At 48.3% G+C, this 15640-nt stretch overlaps 1 protein-coding gene across 1 annotated transcript in view; it reads left to right on the top strand.

Moving 5' to 3' along the window:
• kmt2cb (lysine (K)-specific methyltransferase 2Cb) overlaps positions 1 to 15640 on the top strand; it is a gene marked incomplete at its 5' end in the record, with an annotated part of 73789 nt that overhangs the window by 51325 nt on the left and 6824 nt on the right. Inside the window, 15 exons of the mRNA XM_080470500.1 lie at positions 184 to 2097; positions 2771 to 3084; positions 3799 to 5333; positions 5770 to 5881; positions 6597 to 6663; positions 6747 to 6807; positions 6947 to 7179; positions 8792 to 8911; positions 9218 to 10699; positions 11373 to 11564; positions 13230 to 13394; positions 13476 to 13605; positions 14279 to 14426; positions 14564 to 14748; positions 15168 to 15304. Coding sequence (XP_080326626.1) covers positions 184 to 2097; positions 2771 to 3084; positions 3799 to 5333; positions 5770 to 5881; positions 6597 to 6663; positions 6747 to 6807; positions 6947 to 7179; positions 8792 to 8911; positions 9218 to 10699; positions 11373 to 11564; positions 13230 to 13394; positions 13476 to 13605; positions 14279 to 14426; positions 14564 to 14748; positions 15168 to 15304 — 6795 coding nt within the window. The remainder of the gene's footprint in view (positions 1 to 183; positions 2098 to 2770; positions 3085 to 3798; positions 5334 to 5769; positions 5882 to 6596; positions 6664 to 6746; positions 6808 to 6946; positions 7180 to 8791; positions 8912 to 9217; positions 10700 to 11372; positions 11565 to 13229; positions 13395 to 13475; positions 13606 to 14278; positions 14427 to 14563; positions 14749 to 15167; positions 15305 to 15640) is intronic.

Genomic DNA, 15640 nt, shown 5'->3' with positions numbered 1-15640 from the left:
TCCACTTTATATTAGACAAGCTAAGAAGGGGTCTTTTAGTAAAGACCCTCCACATTAACCCTGATGACATTGGTGGTCAGTAGAGTCCGGGTCATTTTTAGGTGAGGCTGAGACTTTCTGCATTCCAAGTGAGGTCTAATCATTTTTTATTTTTTTTTCATTTTCACTCTGTCCAATCTGCAGCAAATGAGGCAGAAAAGCAAGCAACAAGCCAAAATTGAAGCCACACAGAAACTGGAGCAGGTGAAAAATGAGCAACTCCAGCAACAGCAGCAGCAACAACAGCAACAAAGCAACCAGACAGAAGGAGATGGCAGCAACAGTGGCAACCAAAGCCCGGCCTCTCAGCCTAGTAATGGCAGCATGTCGCCCATGCAGCAACTTAACCCGAAAGAAGGATTTGCCCGGCCGCAGCTCCCGGGTACGCCCACCTCAGGTCCTCCAGAGGACGTGTTCCTGCGTCCACCTCCCCCTCCTCCCTCTGGCCTGTCTTCCCAGCCTCAGTCTCCACAGGTCTTTTCACCAGGATCCTCTGGTTCTAGACCCTCTTCCCCCTGGGATCCGTATGCCAAGATGGTCGGGACCCCAAGACCTCCCAATGCGTGTCGCAGGCTACCTGTGGAATCTGGTAAATCCCCCACCTCCCTCATGGAGGACAGAGGGAGACCATCTCCAGCTTATGAGTCCTTTGGCTCTCCGACTTCGATGAGTAACGATCCCTACGCCAAACCTCCGGATACACCCCGGCCTGTGGGGGACATTGACCCTTTCCTGAAGCCCATGGGTCCTCCTCGAGGCAGCCAGGCCGCTCAGGGTCGCCCACCTATGGGTTCTCCAGGCAGAGATCCTTACTCAAGGCCCATGATTAGAAACGACGCTTACCAGCGAATGGCCCAGAACAGGATGATCCTGTCGGACCCTTACTCGAGGCCTTTACTCACCCCGATCCCGGGGAGTAATGAGTCGGGCTCTGTCCCTCTTTTCAAAACACCCATGCCCCCTCCTCAGGTTCAGGATCCCTTCAGTCGGCCGGGTCCATATCCTGCTGACAGATTCTCCCAGAACCAGCAGAACGATCCGTACGCACAACAGCCGCACACTCCGAGACCGCCCGGGAACGACAGCTTCACCAGTCCTCCCCGCATGGGCCAGCATCACCCTCAGGGGCACTCGTTTGCTCAGCCGGGACCCATCTCTCAAATGTCCCGGAACCCTTACGCACATGCGCCTTCCACTCCGCGGCCTGACCATTTCACTTACGACCCCTTCGCCCAGCCCTCTGCACCCAACAAGCCATCTGCAGACCTTTTCTCTCAGCCTGGAGGTAACCAGAGAGAGCCCAGCGCTCCGCCTAGACCATTTTTTGAACCCTACGCTCGGCCCCCAGGGACCCCGCGCCCACACGACAACTACGGTCAGCCATCAAACATCCCAAGCCCTTCCTCCGACCCCTACTCGCAGGGTCCTGCGACTCCTCGACCAGGCGGAATGAACCAGTACCACCCTGGTCAGAGAATGTCGCCCTCCCACTCAGTTGATCCTTATGCTCAGCCTCCAGGTACTCCACGGCCCCCTGAAAGGTTTTCCAAGTCACCGGGAAGTCAGAGAGGGCCGATGGAGCCTTTTACCAGTACTCCCGGGACATCGAGGCAAGGGGTTAGCGACATGTTTTCACCGCCTGGAGCCCCCCGACCAATGCTTAATGACCCTTACGCACAGCCTCCAGGGACCCCGAGGCCGGTTCCTGAGGGCCTGAGCAGACCCGGGCAGAGGCCGGGGCCAATGGGAGGCCAGGATCCCTTCACTCAGCCCCAGGCCAGGATTCAGGAGCCCTACCCTCATCCAGACCTCCAAGCACAGAAACACCCAGAAGACGGGTTCACCCAGTCTCCCTCCAGGAGGCCTGGCCAGACGCCCGGACACGACCCGTTTGAGCAGGCCTCCATGACCCCCCGTCCACCGTCCACCGAGAAAATGGACATGAAAGATCCGTCGATTGTGGGCAATAACGGAGCCGACAACAACCCACAGATGGCCGGTGTGTCCTCGGAGGCTCAGGGTGTCGCCCTCGCTGAGAGTGAGGAGAGACTCAGACAGGTTCGTAAGCCCTCATTCATATGCTATGATAGTTCGGGCCACAAAGTACATCACTCATCATTATCCCAACATCAACATGTGCAAAAGAAATATTGCAAAACACAAAACTGCGATACTCATTCAGACAATATTGATGTCAAGTAACTTCTGAATTGTGCTGGTAAGAACTGCAGATGCAAATGGGATGAAAAAAAGGAACTGTGGCCCATTCATCAATGATCTCAAAGCACAAAAACTTTAGAACCATCTATTGAAGTGTTTCCATTCGTCACATATTGCAGTACTTGACAATATTAGCACGTTTTTATATTCATCTTCACTCTTGACACTTCTGTCACTTATTTGGTTAAAGATAACCTGCAGAAGTTTACTTCAGGACCAGTCGTTCTGTTCTCCACTTTATTTCTAGAACAGTGTTGAACATTTAATTCTTTGTAATTTTCACTTCGAAGACAACAAAGTCAGTCTAAAGCTGCTCAGAGTAATGTTCTACAATGTTTTCCACCGTAGGCATCATAATTTCAGCCCCTCATGTCATCGAAGGCACCACATCTTTAAATTTAATCAGTTTTTATGGATCCAATGTTGCTGTGTTAAACAGAAAGATGAGGTGATGAAATGTTTTGTTGGATTTTTCTTTTTAATAGTCTCTTAAATGTCTTGTGTTTTGCAGCGCCAGCGAATCAGAGAGCTGATCCTGAAGCAGCAGCAGCAGAGGAGCGCCATACGTCAGGAGAGGGGCCCTCAGGACCCCTCCGGCAGCATGGCCCCCGGGACGCCGCGGCCCTGGCCCCAGGAGGGCCCGGGGCAGCAGGGGGAGATGTTCAACCGACCTCCTCCACCGTATCCAGGGCAAGGACCCATGAGGGGGCCAATGAGGTTCCCTGGAATGTTTCCAGGGGACCCGCGCGTCCCCTTCCCTAATGAAGGCCAGATCCCCCGGGGTCCACATCCAGGGGACCCCAGTCTGAGACACCAGGGCCCGAGGTCTGTAGTTTTATCATGGTTTCGTTTTGTTTACTGGCAGATCTAGCATAGTAGCATAGTTTGGTTCCATAGAACCTCGTAAAATATATTACAGAACGTAAAAGGAAAAAAAGAAGAAAAAAAGGGCTGTTATAACAATATTAAAGCTATTTGTTAAAGTATTCTTTTCAGTTGCTTCTATATCTTCAATGCCATTCTATTTTTATTTACCACTATCTGTTATCGATATGAATGTAACATTATCATGAAAGTCCTTTTTTTTTTTTTTTGTCTATACAACTAAACCCAGATCTACAAAAGGGTTGTTTCATAAATTTTTTGGGAATAGTTTTTTCATCTTTGTTCAACTTTAAATGATTATTTTCTTATTGTCTTTTAGTCACCATATTTTAATACTTCTAGTTATGTTAGATTATATTGCATCGACTTTTCACTTTCAGTTTTCACTGAATACAACACAAACAAAATGAAGATTGTTTATAAGTTCTGCTTTACAAAATTTCTGGATTTATTTACTTAAAATGTAGTTTTCCTAAACTCATTAGAGTTGGTGAAGTCAAGTTGTTGCAATCGCTGGTGCAGTTTTTTTTTTAGTTTTCCTTCCGCCTTCAATATATGTCGAAGCTGAAATAAAAAATAGAATAACATTAGGGTTCTGTTAAATTCTTCTTTTGTCTTTCTCTTTTTTATAACACGTGTTTTCTTCTTCTTTAGGTTTGCATTTCCACACGGCGCTTTAGGGCCTCACGGGGCCCAGGACTTCTTTCCGAGGGGCCAGCACCCAATGCAGGACGTCCCCCCTCAGATGAGACGCTCCATGTCTGCGGAGATGGTGAAAACCCTGGGAGGGGGTCCGTTAGGACTGCCGCAGCACTTCCCGCCCCGCGGCATGCCGGTGCAACAGCACAACATCATGGGCCAGCCCTTCATCGAGCTCCGGCACCGATCGGCAGAAAGCCGCCCACGCATGGCGTTTCCACCTGCTGCCATGCAGGGAGCCAACATGGACCTCAACATGCAGGGCCAGAGGCTGACGGGATTCCCCGGAGTCTCCGAATCCAGGTTCCCTTTAAACCCTGGGCCCAGGATGGTGGACTCCATGGGGACACAGGTGGGACACATGCAGCTCTCTACTAGCATGGACAACCTCCACCAGCAGATTCCAGGACACAGCAAACAGTCTCCGCTGATGAGGTCCATGAGCCAGCCTGCTTCCAACGAGGCCCAAAACATGGCAGCCTCCATGATGCTCAGTGCGCCCCCTACTGGGCAGACGGACACCATCCCTGTGACAGGCAGTGAGGCCGTGGAGGAGAAGCTGGACGCAGAAGAGTCGGCAGTCAAAGATCTGGAGGACGTGGAGGTGAAAGACCTGGTGGATGCTGATTTAGAAAATCTAAACCTGGATGCTGAAGATGGGAAAGACCTGGACTTGGAGACCAACGACCTCCATCTCGATGACTTCCTGACATCCGGCAAGTTTGACATCATCGCCTACACAGACCCCGACCTGGACGACATCAAGAAGGACATGTTCAATGAGGAACTGGACCTCAGTGACCCCATGGACGATGGTTCAGACACAACAGACATCAACAAGAGCTCGATCACTGAGGCTTCGTCCAGTTCAGTGTCCGCACCGCCAGCGTCGAAGGCCGCGGCCGAGCCGTCCTCGTCTGAGGTGAAGCTGGAGGCCGGCGGGGCTCAGGACGCCACTGCTCTGGCGCTCGGACAGGAGATCAAAACGGAGGTCAAAGACTGTCAGAAGATTGCTGAGCTGGATCAACAGTCTGCAGGAGACACGCTGATCTCCAACCAGCAGGGGGCGCTCTCCGACTCCACGCCGGTGCTGTCCAGTTTACTCATTAAGCAGCAGCCCGAGGAGCCGTCATTAGACTCGATCACGGAACCTGTCAGTCAGGGGGGAAACCTCATGGCCCAGCAGAACCAGGATTCTTCGGACTCTGCGGGACTCGCCTTAACCGATGCCGCCCCAGGAGACGGCTCCATGCCCGGCTTTGGGGCAGACCATCAGGTGGCATTGACCGCAGGAGTGGACCAGAGCGGCCTTAGCCAGGCCCAGCAGGCGGCGTTGGGTCCCCACAGCCAGCACCGCCCCCTCCTGCTGGAGGAGCAGCCACTGCTACTGCAGGACCTCCTGGACCAGGAGAGACAGGAGCAACAGCAGCAGAGGCAGATGCAAGCCATGATCCGACAGCGGTCCAGTGACTCCTTCTTCCCCAACATCGGTAACGACCCTCCACACCTCTGCTTCTCACTGCTCATGATCTGTGAAAACACATTTCACATGTGTTAAATTTACACAAAACACCTTTTATAAACACCAATATCTCCAAATCCGTGCAGATAACAGCAGATTTTCCCATTTAGAGGTTAGAAATTTCCCACTTCCCAGTTACACGAACAGTTTCAGATCATCTTGTTTTGTTCATTAGTACAAACTGCAAACATTAGATGTGAAATTCTGAATCTTTAATTAAAAAGTGTGGAAACATTTTAATTACTTTCCGTCATAAATCATATCACACATAACTAATCCAAAATGATCTTTAAGGTATTTTCTGTAGTACTTCAAACTACCTGTAGAGGCATCGGTGCTCTTGTTTTGGAGTGCACTGCTTCACTTTTTCCTGTTTTTTACTGGTTGTTTTTCTGTTTTTGCAGATTTTGACTCCATCACCGACCCCATCATGAAAGCCAAAATGGTGGCCCTGAAAGGCATCAACAAGGTCATGGTCCAGAACAACATGGGCATGGCCCCCATGGTGATGAACAGGTAAAAGTCACGTTTAAAAAAACTCAGCCATGAGTCCAAAAACAGGGAGAGAAGAGCATGTCTCTATCAACTGGCTGAAAGGACACAAATCCAGATTAATCAGATCAATAAGGAACAAGAGCCGATCATCATTACATTATTTATCGTAATGTAATCATATTGATCGTGATGCATCTTTTTCTGATTTGCAGCCAAATTGAAAACTGTGTCAGTAAAGGTGATAAAATGAGAATTTGGCGCAATGGAAATAGGAATATACTCAATATTCAGATTTTTGAATTGATCAAACTCCTGATTTATCAAGGATGGATTATTTTTTTCAGCACAAAACTTTGAACGTGAAGGATTTAACCCTTTAAGTGGCAGTTTCATTCTTTTAGAAATCAGATGAGTTAGATTTACATCCTTCACAGTTTTGATCTTTCAGGTAATGAAGAAGTGAAACTAGATTTTGATATGATTGTACATGTACAGGTGAAACTGAGGAAATGTTTTTTTTTAATCAGTTGGGGTTAAGCTGGTGCTGTTGGATAATCAGGAGTAGAAAGAGTGGCTTCCATCTAATCTGGTGGTGATAAATATTGTTGAGAGACAGATTTTGAGAAGTTCCGTCACATAAACAGGAGTGAGCATCGTCTTTGATGCGTTTTTCAAACATGGTGCTGGTGATTGTCATGCACGCCTGAGTCAGACTCGTCTTCATGTGATTTCACAGGTTTCCTCCCAGTCCTGCTCCTCCTTGTCCTGAAAGCACGCCGGTTCCTCCTCAGGTCGTCGGACAGGTAAAGGATCATAAAGCTGCTCTGGTGCTAATTAAAATTGAGTGAAATGTTTGTGACAACGTGTTTGTCTGTCTGCGAAACAGGACGGGAAACTGACTCAAGTAACAAGGCCGACTCCTCCAAACTTTGGGCCTGGATTTGTCAGTAAGTTCTTTAAAAAAAAAATGTAGAAGCCAGAAATATAAACATGTTTGTATTTTCCATGTTTTTTCATGCTGTCAGATTGCTAAGAAAGGAGCCTTCTTCATCTCTCTCTCTCTCTCTCTCTCTCTCTCTCTCTCAGACAATGCTCAGAGGGCTCAGTACGAGGAGTGGCTCCAGGAGACTCAGCAGCTACTTCAAATGCAGCAGAAGTTTCTGGAAGAGAAGATCGGCGCTCACAGGAAGTCGAAGAAAGCGCTGTCTGCTAAACAGAGAACGGCGAAGAAGGCGGGCAGAGAGTTCCCGGAGGAGGACGCCGAGCAGCTCAAACATGTGACGGAGCAGCAGGGTGTGGTTCAGAAACAACTGGAGCAGGTAAATCTTGCTCTTCTTCCTTCATCCTCACCCCTTCATTCTCACCTCATCCTGTTTTTCACCCTCATCCTGCTCTTCATCATCTGACCTCAAACCCTGTCCTGTGGGGTTTCTCTTCAGACTGGGGGGGGACTGATGTTAGTGCTGCCCTCTGGTGGATGTTTTTTGGCTCGCGGGCCATACGTTTTACACACTGATCGAAGTGAACAAAGATGGAGTCGATCTTTTTCACAAAAATACAAACCTTTATGTTTGATTGAAATTTTTAAGTTGGAAAAAAAATCTGACGTGAATATTCGTCTGCAGCAAAGTACCGGAAATATTTCACAAGTGGAAAAAATAGACATATATAAATTTATTTCAGACACAATGAAGAAACAAGAAGCAGCGCCATCAAAGGAGCAGAAATCATCCATCCTAAGTTCACTCTCCTTCATTTGGACTGCATTTGTTCCCTCCATCATTTCAGTTTGATCATTCAGTCTTGAGTAGGAACAGCAGGTTAATGAAAATGACATCAAAAGTGTGTGAAGGATTTCTAGAATCAATGTAAATAGGTATGAAGTGTGAGCTTCTTTTTTAAAACACTTTTAAGAGCTTTTTCTAATTATGATCAAATAAAAATATACACTTTCATTCCTTAGTTTTCATCCTAAAAATATTGGTCTTAACCTCTTGTATTCAGAGGTTTTACATCCAGCCTTTCTTTTCTAAACCCATCCGGAAACTAAAATACGCATATAAAGATTTCCACATAGAGAGAAGCTGTCAGCCTGGTTTGAGTCCCTCAAAGTTCACAGCTGAAAGGAGAAACTCAGCCGACTTGAGTGCGCTTTAAAAGCCAAATTTCCTCGGTTAACGCTTGAAGGTGAAATCCTTCATCTTCTCCCCTCCGGTGAACTCGTTTCCTCACAAGTTTGTCTTTTCAGTGTGATATAAGGTCTCACAAACTGGGTGTCGTGACAGCAGTTCATATCCGTTGTGAAATATTTTGACTGAAGTGAGCCACACGTTTGAGACAAAAAGATACAGAAACCATTTAGAAATTAATGAATCATTTCTTTGTCATATCAAAGCCATCAAAGCATCGGATAGTCTGTTTTTTCTCTTTTTTAAATTTGCCACAGATGTCAGCGTCAGAGCTGAGTATGTGCGTTACACAGACTGAAAGTTTAGCCAAATCCTGTCAGCCAAACTGGTGGTTTGTTTTGTGTTTATCTTATACGGTACGATTATTTCCTGAAGAAAATAAAAACTAGTAGTGACCCTTTGATCAAGGATCAGCAGAAGAAACATTCTCAGATATGTGTGTAACTGCAGTACTACAAACTAAACTTTCTAAAATGTGTGTTTTGCAAATGTTTTGTTGTTTTAAAGCAATGGGTCCCTCACTGGGCTCTGGGACACTCATGACTTGGTGGCAGAGACCACTAGACAGTGTGGTTAAAGGGTTAAAGAGGGTCCAAAGTCTCTCTCAAAGAATTTCAGTAGCTCCAAATAAACACATTTGTGAACCATTCAGTGAAAAATGTCTGTTTGCATAAACCTCCACAACGGACAATCCCAGTACAATCATCAATACATGTTTTTTTTTTTTTGTTTGTTATTTCAGATCCGGAAGCAGCAGAAAGAACATGCCGAGCTCATCGAGGAGTACAGAGTCAAACAGCAGCAAAACAACATGACCCCCATGATGCCTGCCATTCCCCCAATGCCCGGACCCGCCGGCATGGTGCCCGGACCCGGACCCGGACCCGCCGGCATGGTTCCCGGACCCGGACCCGCCGGCATGGTTCCCGGACCCGGACCCGCCGGCATGGTGCCCGGACCCGGACCCGCCGGCATGGTGCCCGGACCCGGACCCGCCGGCATGGTGCCCGGACCGGGACCCGCCGGCATGGTGCCCGGACCTGGACCTGGACCCGCCGGCATGGTGCCAGGCCCCGCCGGTATGGTTCCTGGCCCCGCCGGCATGGTTCCTGGCCCCGCCGGCATGATGCCAGGCCCCGCCGGCATGGTTCCTGGCCCCGCCGGCATGGTGCCCGGTGGCCCGCCGATGGTCCAGCCTCCCATGAACCCCATGATGCAGATTCCGCTTCATCCGGCCCAGCAGAACGCGCCCCCTCGCATGCCCAACCCGCCGCCGGGCTGGCATCCGGGCACCCCTATGCCCATGGGCGGACCGGGAATGCCACCCATGATGCCCCCTCAGGTGGGCAATCCAGCCCCGCCCCTTCAGATGCCAATGGGTAACCTACCTCAGCACCCACAGATCCCCGTGGACCCCCAAGCCCCGCCCGGTCCACCTGGCGGCGTGAAGCCCATGCAGGCAAGCGGCGTGAAGTTCGACGACAACAACCCGTTCAGCGAAGGCTTCCAGGAGCGCGAACGACGGGAGAGGCTCCGGGAGCAGCAGGAGAGGCAGCGCATTCAGCTTATGCAGGAGGTGGAGCGTCAAAGAGCCCTCAAGCATCGCATGGAGATGGAGCAGCAAGGCATGATGGGAGCCGACGGCGGCATGGCGCCGCCGCTGTCTCAGATGCCGTTTTTCAATGCAGAGCTGCCGCAGGACTTCATGCAGCCTCAGAGGCCCCCCATGCAGCAGCAACAGCAGCTCGGGCCCCTGTTCCCCCAGCAGCAGGGCATGCAGCCTGGTATGGGCTCGCCGCCCGCCGCCTTCATGCAGGGCGACCGGAGAGCCATGATGGGAAACGGCATGATGCCCCCGGACATGGGCCCCTTAGGCCCCGACAACGTCCCGCTGCAAGGCCCCAACTTCCCTCACGGTCAGCCCAGACCGCGTCAGTTCAGCGGGCCGGGGATGATGCTGCAGATGCCGGGTGAGGGTCTGCCATTCGGGAGTGACTCAACACCTTTACCATCGAACTTCCCGGGTTCGGGCCAGTCGCTAATTCAGCTCTACTCCAACATCATCCCCGACGAGAAGGGCAAGAAGAAGAGGAGCCGCAAGAAGAAGAAGGACGATGACGCAGATTCGGTCAAGACGCCTTCCACGCCACACTCGGACCTCACGGCTCCTCTCACGCCGTGCGTCTCAGACACCTCCTCCACCCCCACCAGGAACACGCACCTCTTCGGAGACCAGGACCTGTCACGGTCCCCCTTGCTGGGTTCCTCCACGCCGAGTCACTCGGAGCTGGAGAGACAGCTGTCAGGAGGACAGTCCGGACCATCAGGCCCGTCGTCGGAAACGTCCAGGTCGCAGGAGCACGACAGGATCCTCAATAACATCAAACTGGAGCAGACCGACGCCAGCGAGTGTCACGATCCCAGAGAGGGGCCCGTCGGCTCGGAGATGAGCTCCGTGAAGGAAGAAGGCGGCAAAGGCGGCGTTTCTCCGTTCCCCACCGGGCAGAGTCCGAACAAAGGCGAGGCCGGGAACGAGCTGCTGAAGCACCTGCTGAAGAACAAGAGCACGCCTCCGCACGGGAGGTCCGAGGAGGAGGAGCAGGCCGACTGTAAGGCCCTGCTGAGGCAGAGCTCCATCGACAGCAACGGGGTGAGTGCTCAGCGCGGTGGCATGTCGCACAGCAAAATATAATAATGTTACACTGAGCCCTTCAAGCGTGACTGTTTCGCAGCTTTTCTAGAGATACCAGAAGCATGTTTTTAATTGAGCCTCTGGCTCTCACCATCCCACAATAAAGTTCTAAAACTAGAAAAAGACAAAGGAAAGAAATACATTCATACAAAGACTCAGGACTGGAATATAGAATGCAAAATGCCAAATATAATGAACACACAAAAAGATATGGTAGCCTTTTATTCATCGTAGTGCTTCAGCCTTTTCTGCTTTCCTCCCAAGTTGCTTTTGATGCACTTGGAATTGTAATCTGAATAAATGATGAAAAAGCAGAGAAATTACAGAATTAAATTGTGTATTTGATCAAATATAATAACACATTGAAAGTAATTAAAGTGGGTAAATGTAGATTTTAGCCATTTAAAAGGAAGACTTAGTCTTTTGTTTTTTTATCTAACATGTCACTTAAATATTGAGGATGGAAACCTTTTGCTTTTTTTACTATTACTGAGATAATTCAAGCCCTGAAAGCTGGTTGTCATTAACATGTAAGAGCTGATCCATGTCTTCCTGGATAAAACGGCACGTTTCAGACATGAACTGACTTACAAGTGATTTCCTCATGACAACATCTCTTCCCGGTCTGCAGGCATACTCGGATGGCACCCCGGACTTCCCCGGACCGCTGCTTCCCGAGCAGGAGAAGAAGAAAGGCAGGAACAAGAGGACGCCCAAAGGAGGAGAGAAGCCGCCGTCTCGCTACAAGAAGAGGAAGAAGGAGGGCGACGAGCGCCAGCTGATGCACTCCGGACCCGACGCAGTAATGAATCAGATCAAACAGGTGAGCCTCATTTTACCTCCTCGTACCGCCGAAACACAGAAGTCTGATTTTACAGCATGAATCACCAGAGGAGAAAATGGTCTCCTCTGAGTGCACAGACACTGATCGCACTCCATATCAGCGTATTAACGGTAATTAGATGCTTGTTGGATGACAGCTGATCAGCCTGCCATTAGAAGCTGTAATTATTGAGGAGAGTCGGAGTGGATTCAAGCTTCTAATGCAACCTGCATATTAATTTCTCATTAGAAATGCAGCATGGTGTCACCTGATCATTACAGGTATGACATGAATTTGGTCACATAAGAGAAAGTCAAGTATTGAATGTACTAGTATGAAGACTTAAGAGGCAATCCAGGTCATAAACCCCGACTGGAACCAGTCCAGGAAACACTCTTAAACCAGCCTAAACAATCAGAAACCATCCCGCACCTTGACTTAAATCAGTCTAAATCTATATTTATAACTCTAAATCTAAAGTTAATCTAGAGGATTAAATTCAAAGAAGGTTAAGACTAAACTTAAAACCATCAAGGGCACTTTCCAACCAGTCCTCAGCCAGTGTAATGCGAATAAGCAGGTCTACCACAACTTTTAAACCAGTGAAACCCCAGCTCATAAGTTCATCCAAATTATAAGACACATAGGAGCCTATTTAAAGTAACTCTACCTGAAGAAAACATTTTTTAAATCTACTTCCCATTAAAGATATCAGTTCTGCACAGAGAATAAACCAAAACACAAAAATGACATCGTTACCACTCATTGGCACAAATATCCAACTCACAGTTCCTCAAATCGTTCACACTAAAGTCGATATGTTTGTAGCCATCAAACTGTGTTTATGTTTCTTAACTGACGTCATCTTGGGAAACCTGCGCGCAAGGGTTTCTGGGAAATCAAAGATGGCGTTGTGGCAGCTCAAGCCGAAAGAAAGAGTCTTCAAGCCAGGAGAATAGTCTTTAATGTCGTGAAACTGATCGTTTTTCCAGTTGTAAATCCAGATCTCACCAGATCGTCTCCAAACTGGATCTTGTGACACGATGCCTCGGGGAAAACCTCAAAAAACCCCGGGATGATTTCGCAAAATTTAAATGCTGGAAATGCGTGTTTGTATGAGTGTAATGAGGAACGGCGACGTAATAGAGATGTACATCAACAACTAACTGTGGATTCTGGTGGAGTAACTTCAAAGACCAGGTCAAAACATTCTGAAACTGCTCCAAAGCCTGTCTGCAGAGCAGGTAAAGAAAACATTTCTAGAAGATTTCTGACAAACAGCTGAAATTAGGAAGAAACCAGATTGAACCACCCCGATCCGCAGAGAGGGGGCTGAAAACGTTTACAGACCAAACCTGAGTTAAAAAAAAAAGAAAACCTGCCAAAATACATTTCAGAGACCGCTCACAACCACATCTCGCTCTATAAATCTAATCTGTGACATTTCAAAACATGTCCAGAAAACCGTGATGAGCTTAAACCAAGCTGCACCCCGGTCTGAAAGCCTGTTACAAGCAGCAGAAACGCATCCAGAAGGCGTCTCTTTACATTGAGGCGGCTCGTGTCTGAAGTTGTTTGAAAACAGCCTTTTGAATGATGTATGAAGGTATTTTGTTGAAGGTTCTCCTCCCAATTGGTCCAATTGTTCCGTCTTTTCTGACACAGCAGCTTTCCCTGCTGCCGCTCATGGAGCCGCTCATCGGGATCAACTTTGCCCACTTCGCTCCGTATGGCAGCGGCCAGCTCAACGGGGAGAACCTGCTGTCGGGAACGTTCGGCAGCGCCTCGCTGGACGGAGTCTCCGATTATTACTCCCAGCTGGCCTACAAGGTGAGACCCGGAGCGGGCTTCTCTTTAAGACAGAGCGTTGTTTCAGTGCATCTCACATCACGTCTGTCCCAAATCCTGCAGCAGAGTAATCTGAGTAACCCACCGACGCCACCGGCCTCGCTCCCTCCGACTCCACCACCCGTAAACCGACAAAAGATGATCAACGGATTCGCCACCACAGAAGAGCTGGCGAGCAAAGCTGCCGCCATGGGTGAGGAGTGGCTTGACTTTTCCTTCATTAACTTAATAAACTTTACCTCACCGTTAAAAGAAATGCTGCCTTTAACACTTTTTGTTTTTATTTTTGAACTCCCAAGTGGCACCAGTACAGCTCCACTGAGCTGCATCTGGCAGGTTTTGCGGTTTGTTTTTTTCAATCAGAAGCAACAAGCTCAGAGATTCAAGTGTTCACAAATCTTCTAGAGATATTGTAAGGAGAATAATGAAAAAATTAGTGTTTGATCACCTGAGACTGAAAATTATTGAATTGAATATTTGTATTATCATCGCATTACCAAAAAAAAAGTAAGATGAAATGGTTTAAAAAACTAGAAGATGGAATGAAATCTATTCATTAAAATGACAAATGTGACACACAGAGCATAATATAGTGATTTATAGAAAAAGATTTCCTAAATTCTAAACCACTTATTTCTGAGACTTTTTGACAAATGAAACACACACCCTCTGTGATATTCTTACAGCTCAGTGAAACAGCACCCCCTGGGGGTGACATATGTACTCATTTAAAAAGCAAAGAACATAATGAATGTGGGTTTTTTTTACCATACTTTTCTGTGAGTACATTTCCTTTGTGATCATTATAGCAAAGTGTAAATAAAAGAGTGTAATGAATGTGGATGCTGTCGTTCTGTCTCTGACAGTCTCCAAAGGTCTCGTACCGAAGCCGCTGCACGTCCCCTTCAGGACCGAGGACGACCTGCTGGCCCGGGCCATCGCTCAGGGACCCAAAACTGTGGACGTCCCAGCGTCTCTGCCCACACCTCCTCACAATAACCAGGAGGAGCTCAGGTAACACACACACACACACACACACACACACACACACACACACACACACACACACACACACACACACACACACACACACACACACAGCCAAGAGGAGCTCATGTAACACAGGTTCGTCCCCTCTGTGACGTCGACAGTAACCGAGGGCAGGAGCCTTGTAAGGACAGAGACACGCCCGACAGCTTCGTCCCCTCCTCGTCTCCGGAGAGCGTAGCCGGCATGGAGATCAGCCGCTACCCCGACCTGTCGCTGGTGAAGGAGGAGCCGCCATCGCCCTGCCTGTCGCCCGTCCTCCCCATGCTGCCCGCCCCGGACGGCAAAGGTAAACGGTCCTCTATTAAATCTTGTTCAACACGTAGAGGGACTCACTGCACCACCTAGTGGTTCAAAGTGGCATTCTAATCCTTGATTATTGATACTTAATATTCAGGAACACAGTTTAGCCCATAATCTCACATTAGATGCTATCTTTGAAAGTGATTTATTATTTAGTCTTACTATAATTGCTAATACTGGCAAACATGAAACTAGTGCAAACACTTTGATTATATAAAGAGCCCTTTCAATAAAAATGCATCTTTCATAGTGATTTGATTTTAAATGAAACTATTGACTACACATTAAAGCTTCAGAGTTCCTTCTTTCTAAATGACTGTTGAACCAGTCTTAATGCACACAGATTATATGGCAGGTTGAGTTCACTTTGCATTGAAGTGTGTCCTCCTGTTTATTCTTCTCCAGGCTCAGAGATCAAGCTTCAGGACATTAAGACCGAGCCCTCCTCAATGTTTTTTGGTTCCCCCTTCGGTTCCATGACCAATGACTCCAAACAAGGACTGGTGTCTGTGGCCATCACTCTCAGACCGGCGGCAGCAGAGGTAAAGAAACAAAACTTAAAGACACAGAGCAACTCGGTGAACATGAACGTAATCTTGACAGCAGCACTGAATACACACGACGAAGTGATATGTTACTTTAAAACCTCAGCATATAGCAGCTACCATCCAGATTCCAGAGCATTTTTCTTTAATTGATGTAACTTGGGATAAACATCCAGGTAATAGAGCCTTTTCCTCCCTCTAACTGATGGAACTTCGTCTGAACTGAAGTGAATCAGCTAGTAAACTCACCCACACAGTAGTGTTAGCATTTGCTAATGCTAAAGGCACAATAACACTGCTACACTGAGTTAAGGGCGTTAGTTTCCTTCCCAA

The sequence above is a fragment of the Lipophrys pholis genome (genome assembly GCF_963383615.2).
Source record: "Lipophrys pholis genome assembly, chromosome: 1".
Classification (NCBI taxonomy): Eukaryota; Metazoa; Chordata; class Actinopteri; order Blenniiformes; family Blenniidae; genus Lipophrys; species Lipophrys pholis.
Note: the sequence above shows the minus strand (reverse complement) of the source record. Positions and strands in the feature narration are given on the sequence as shown.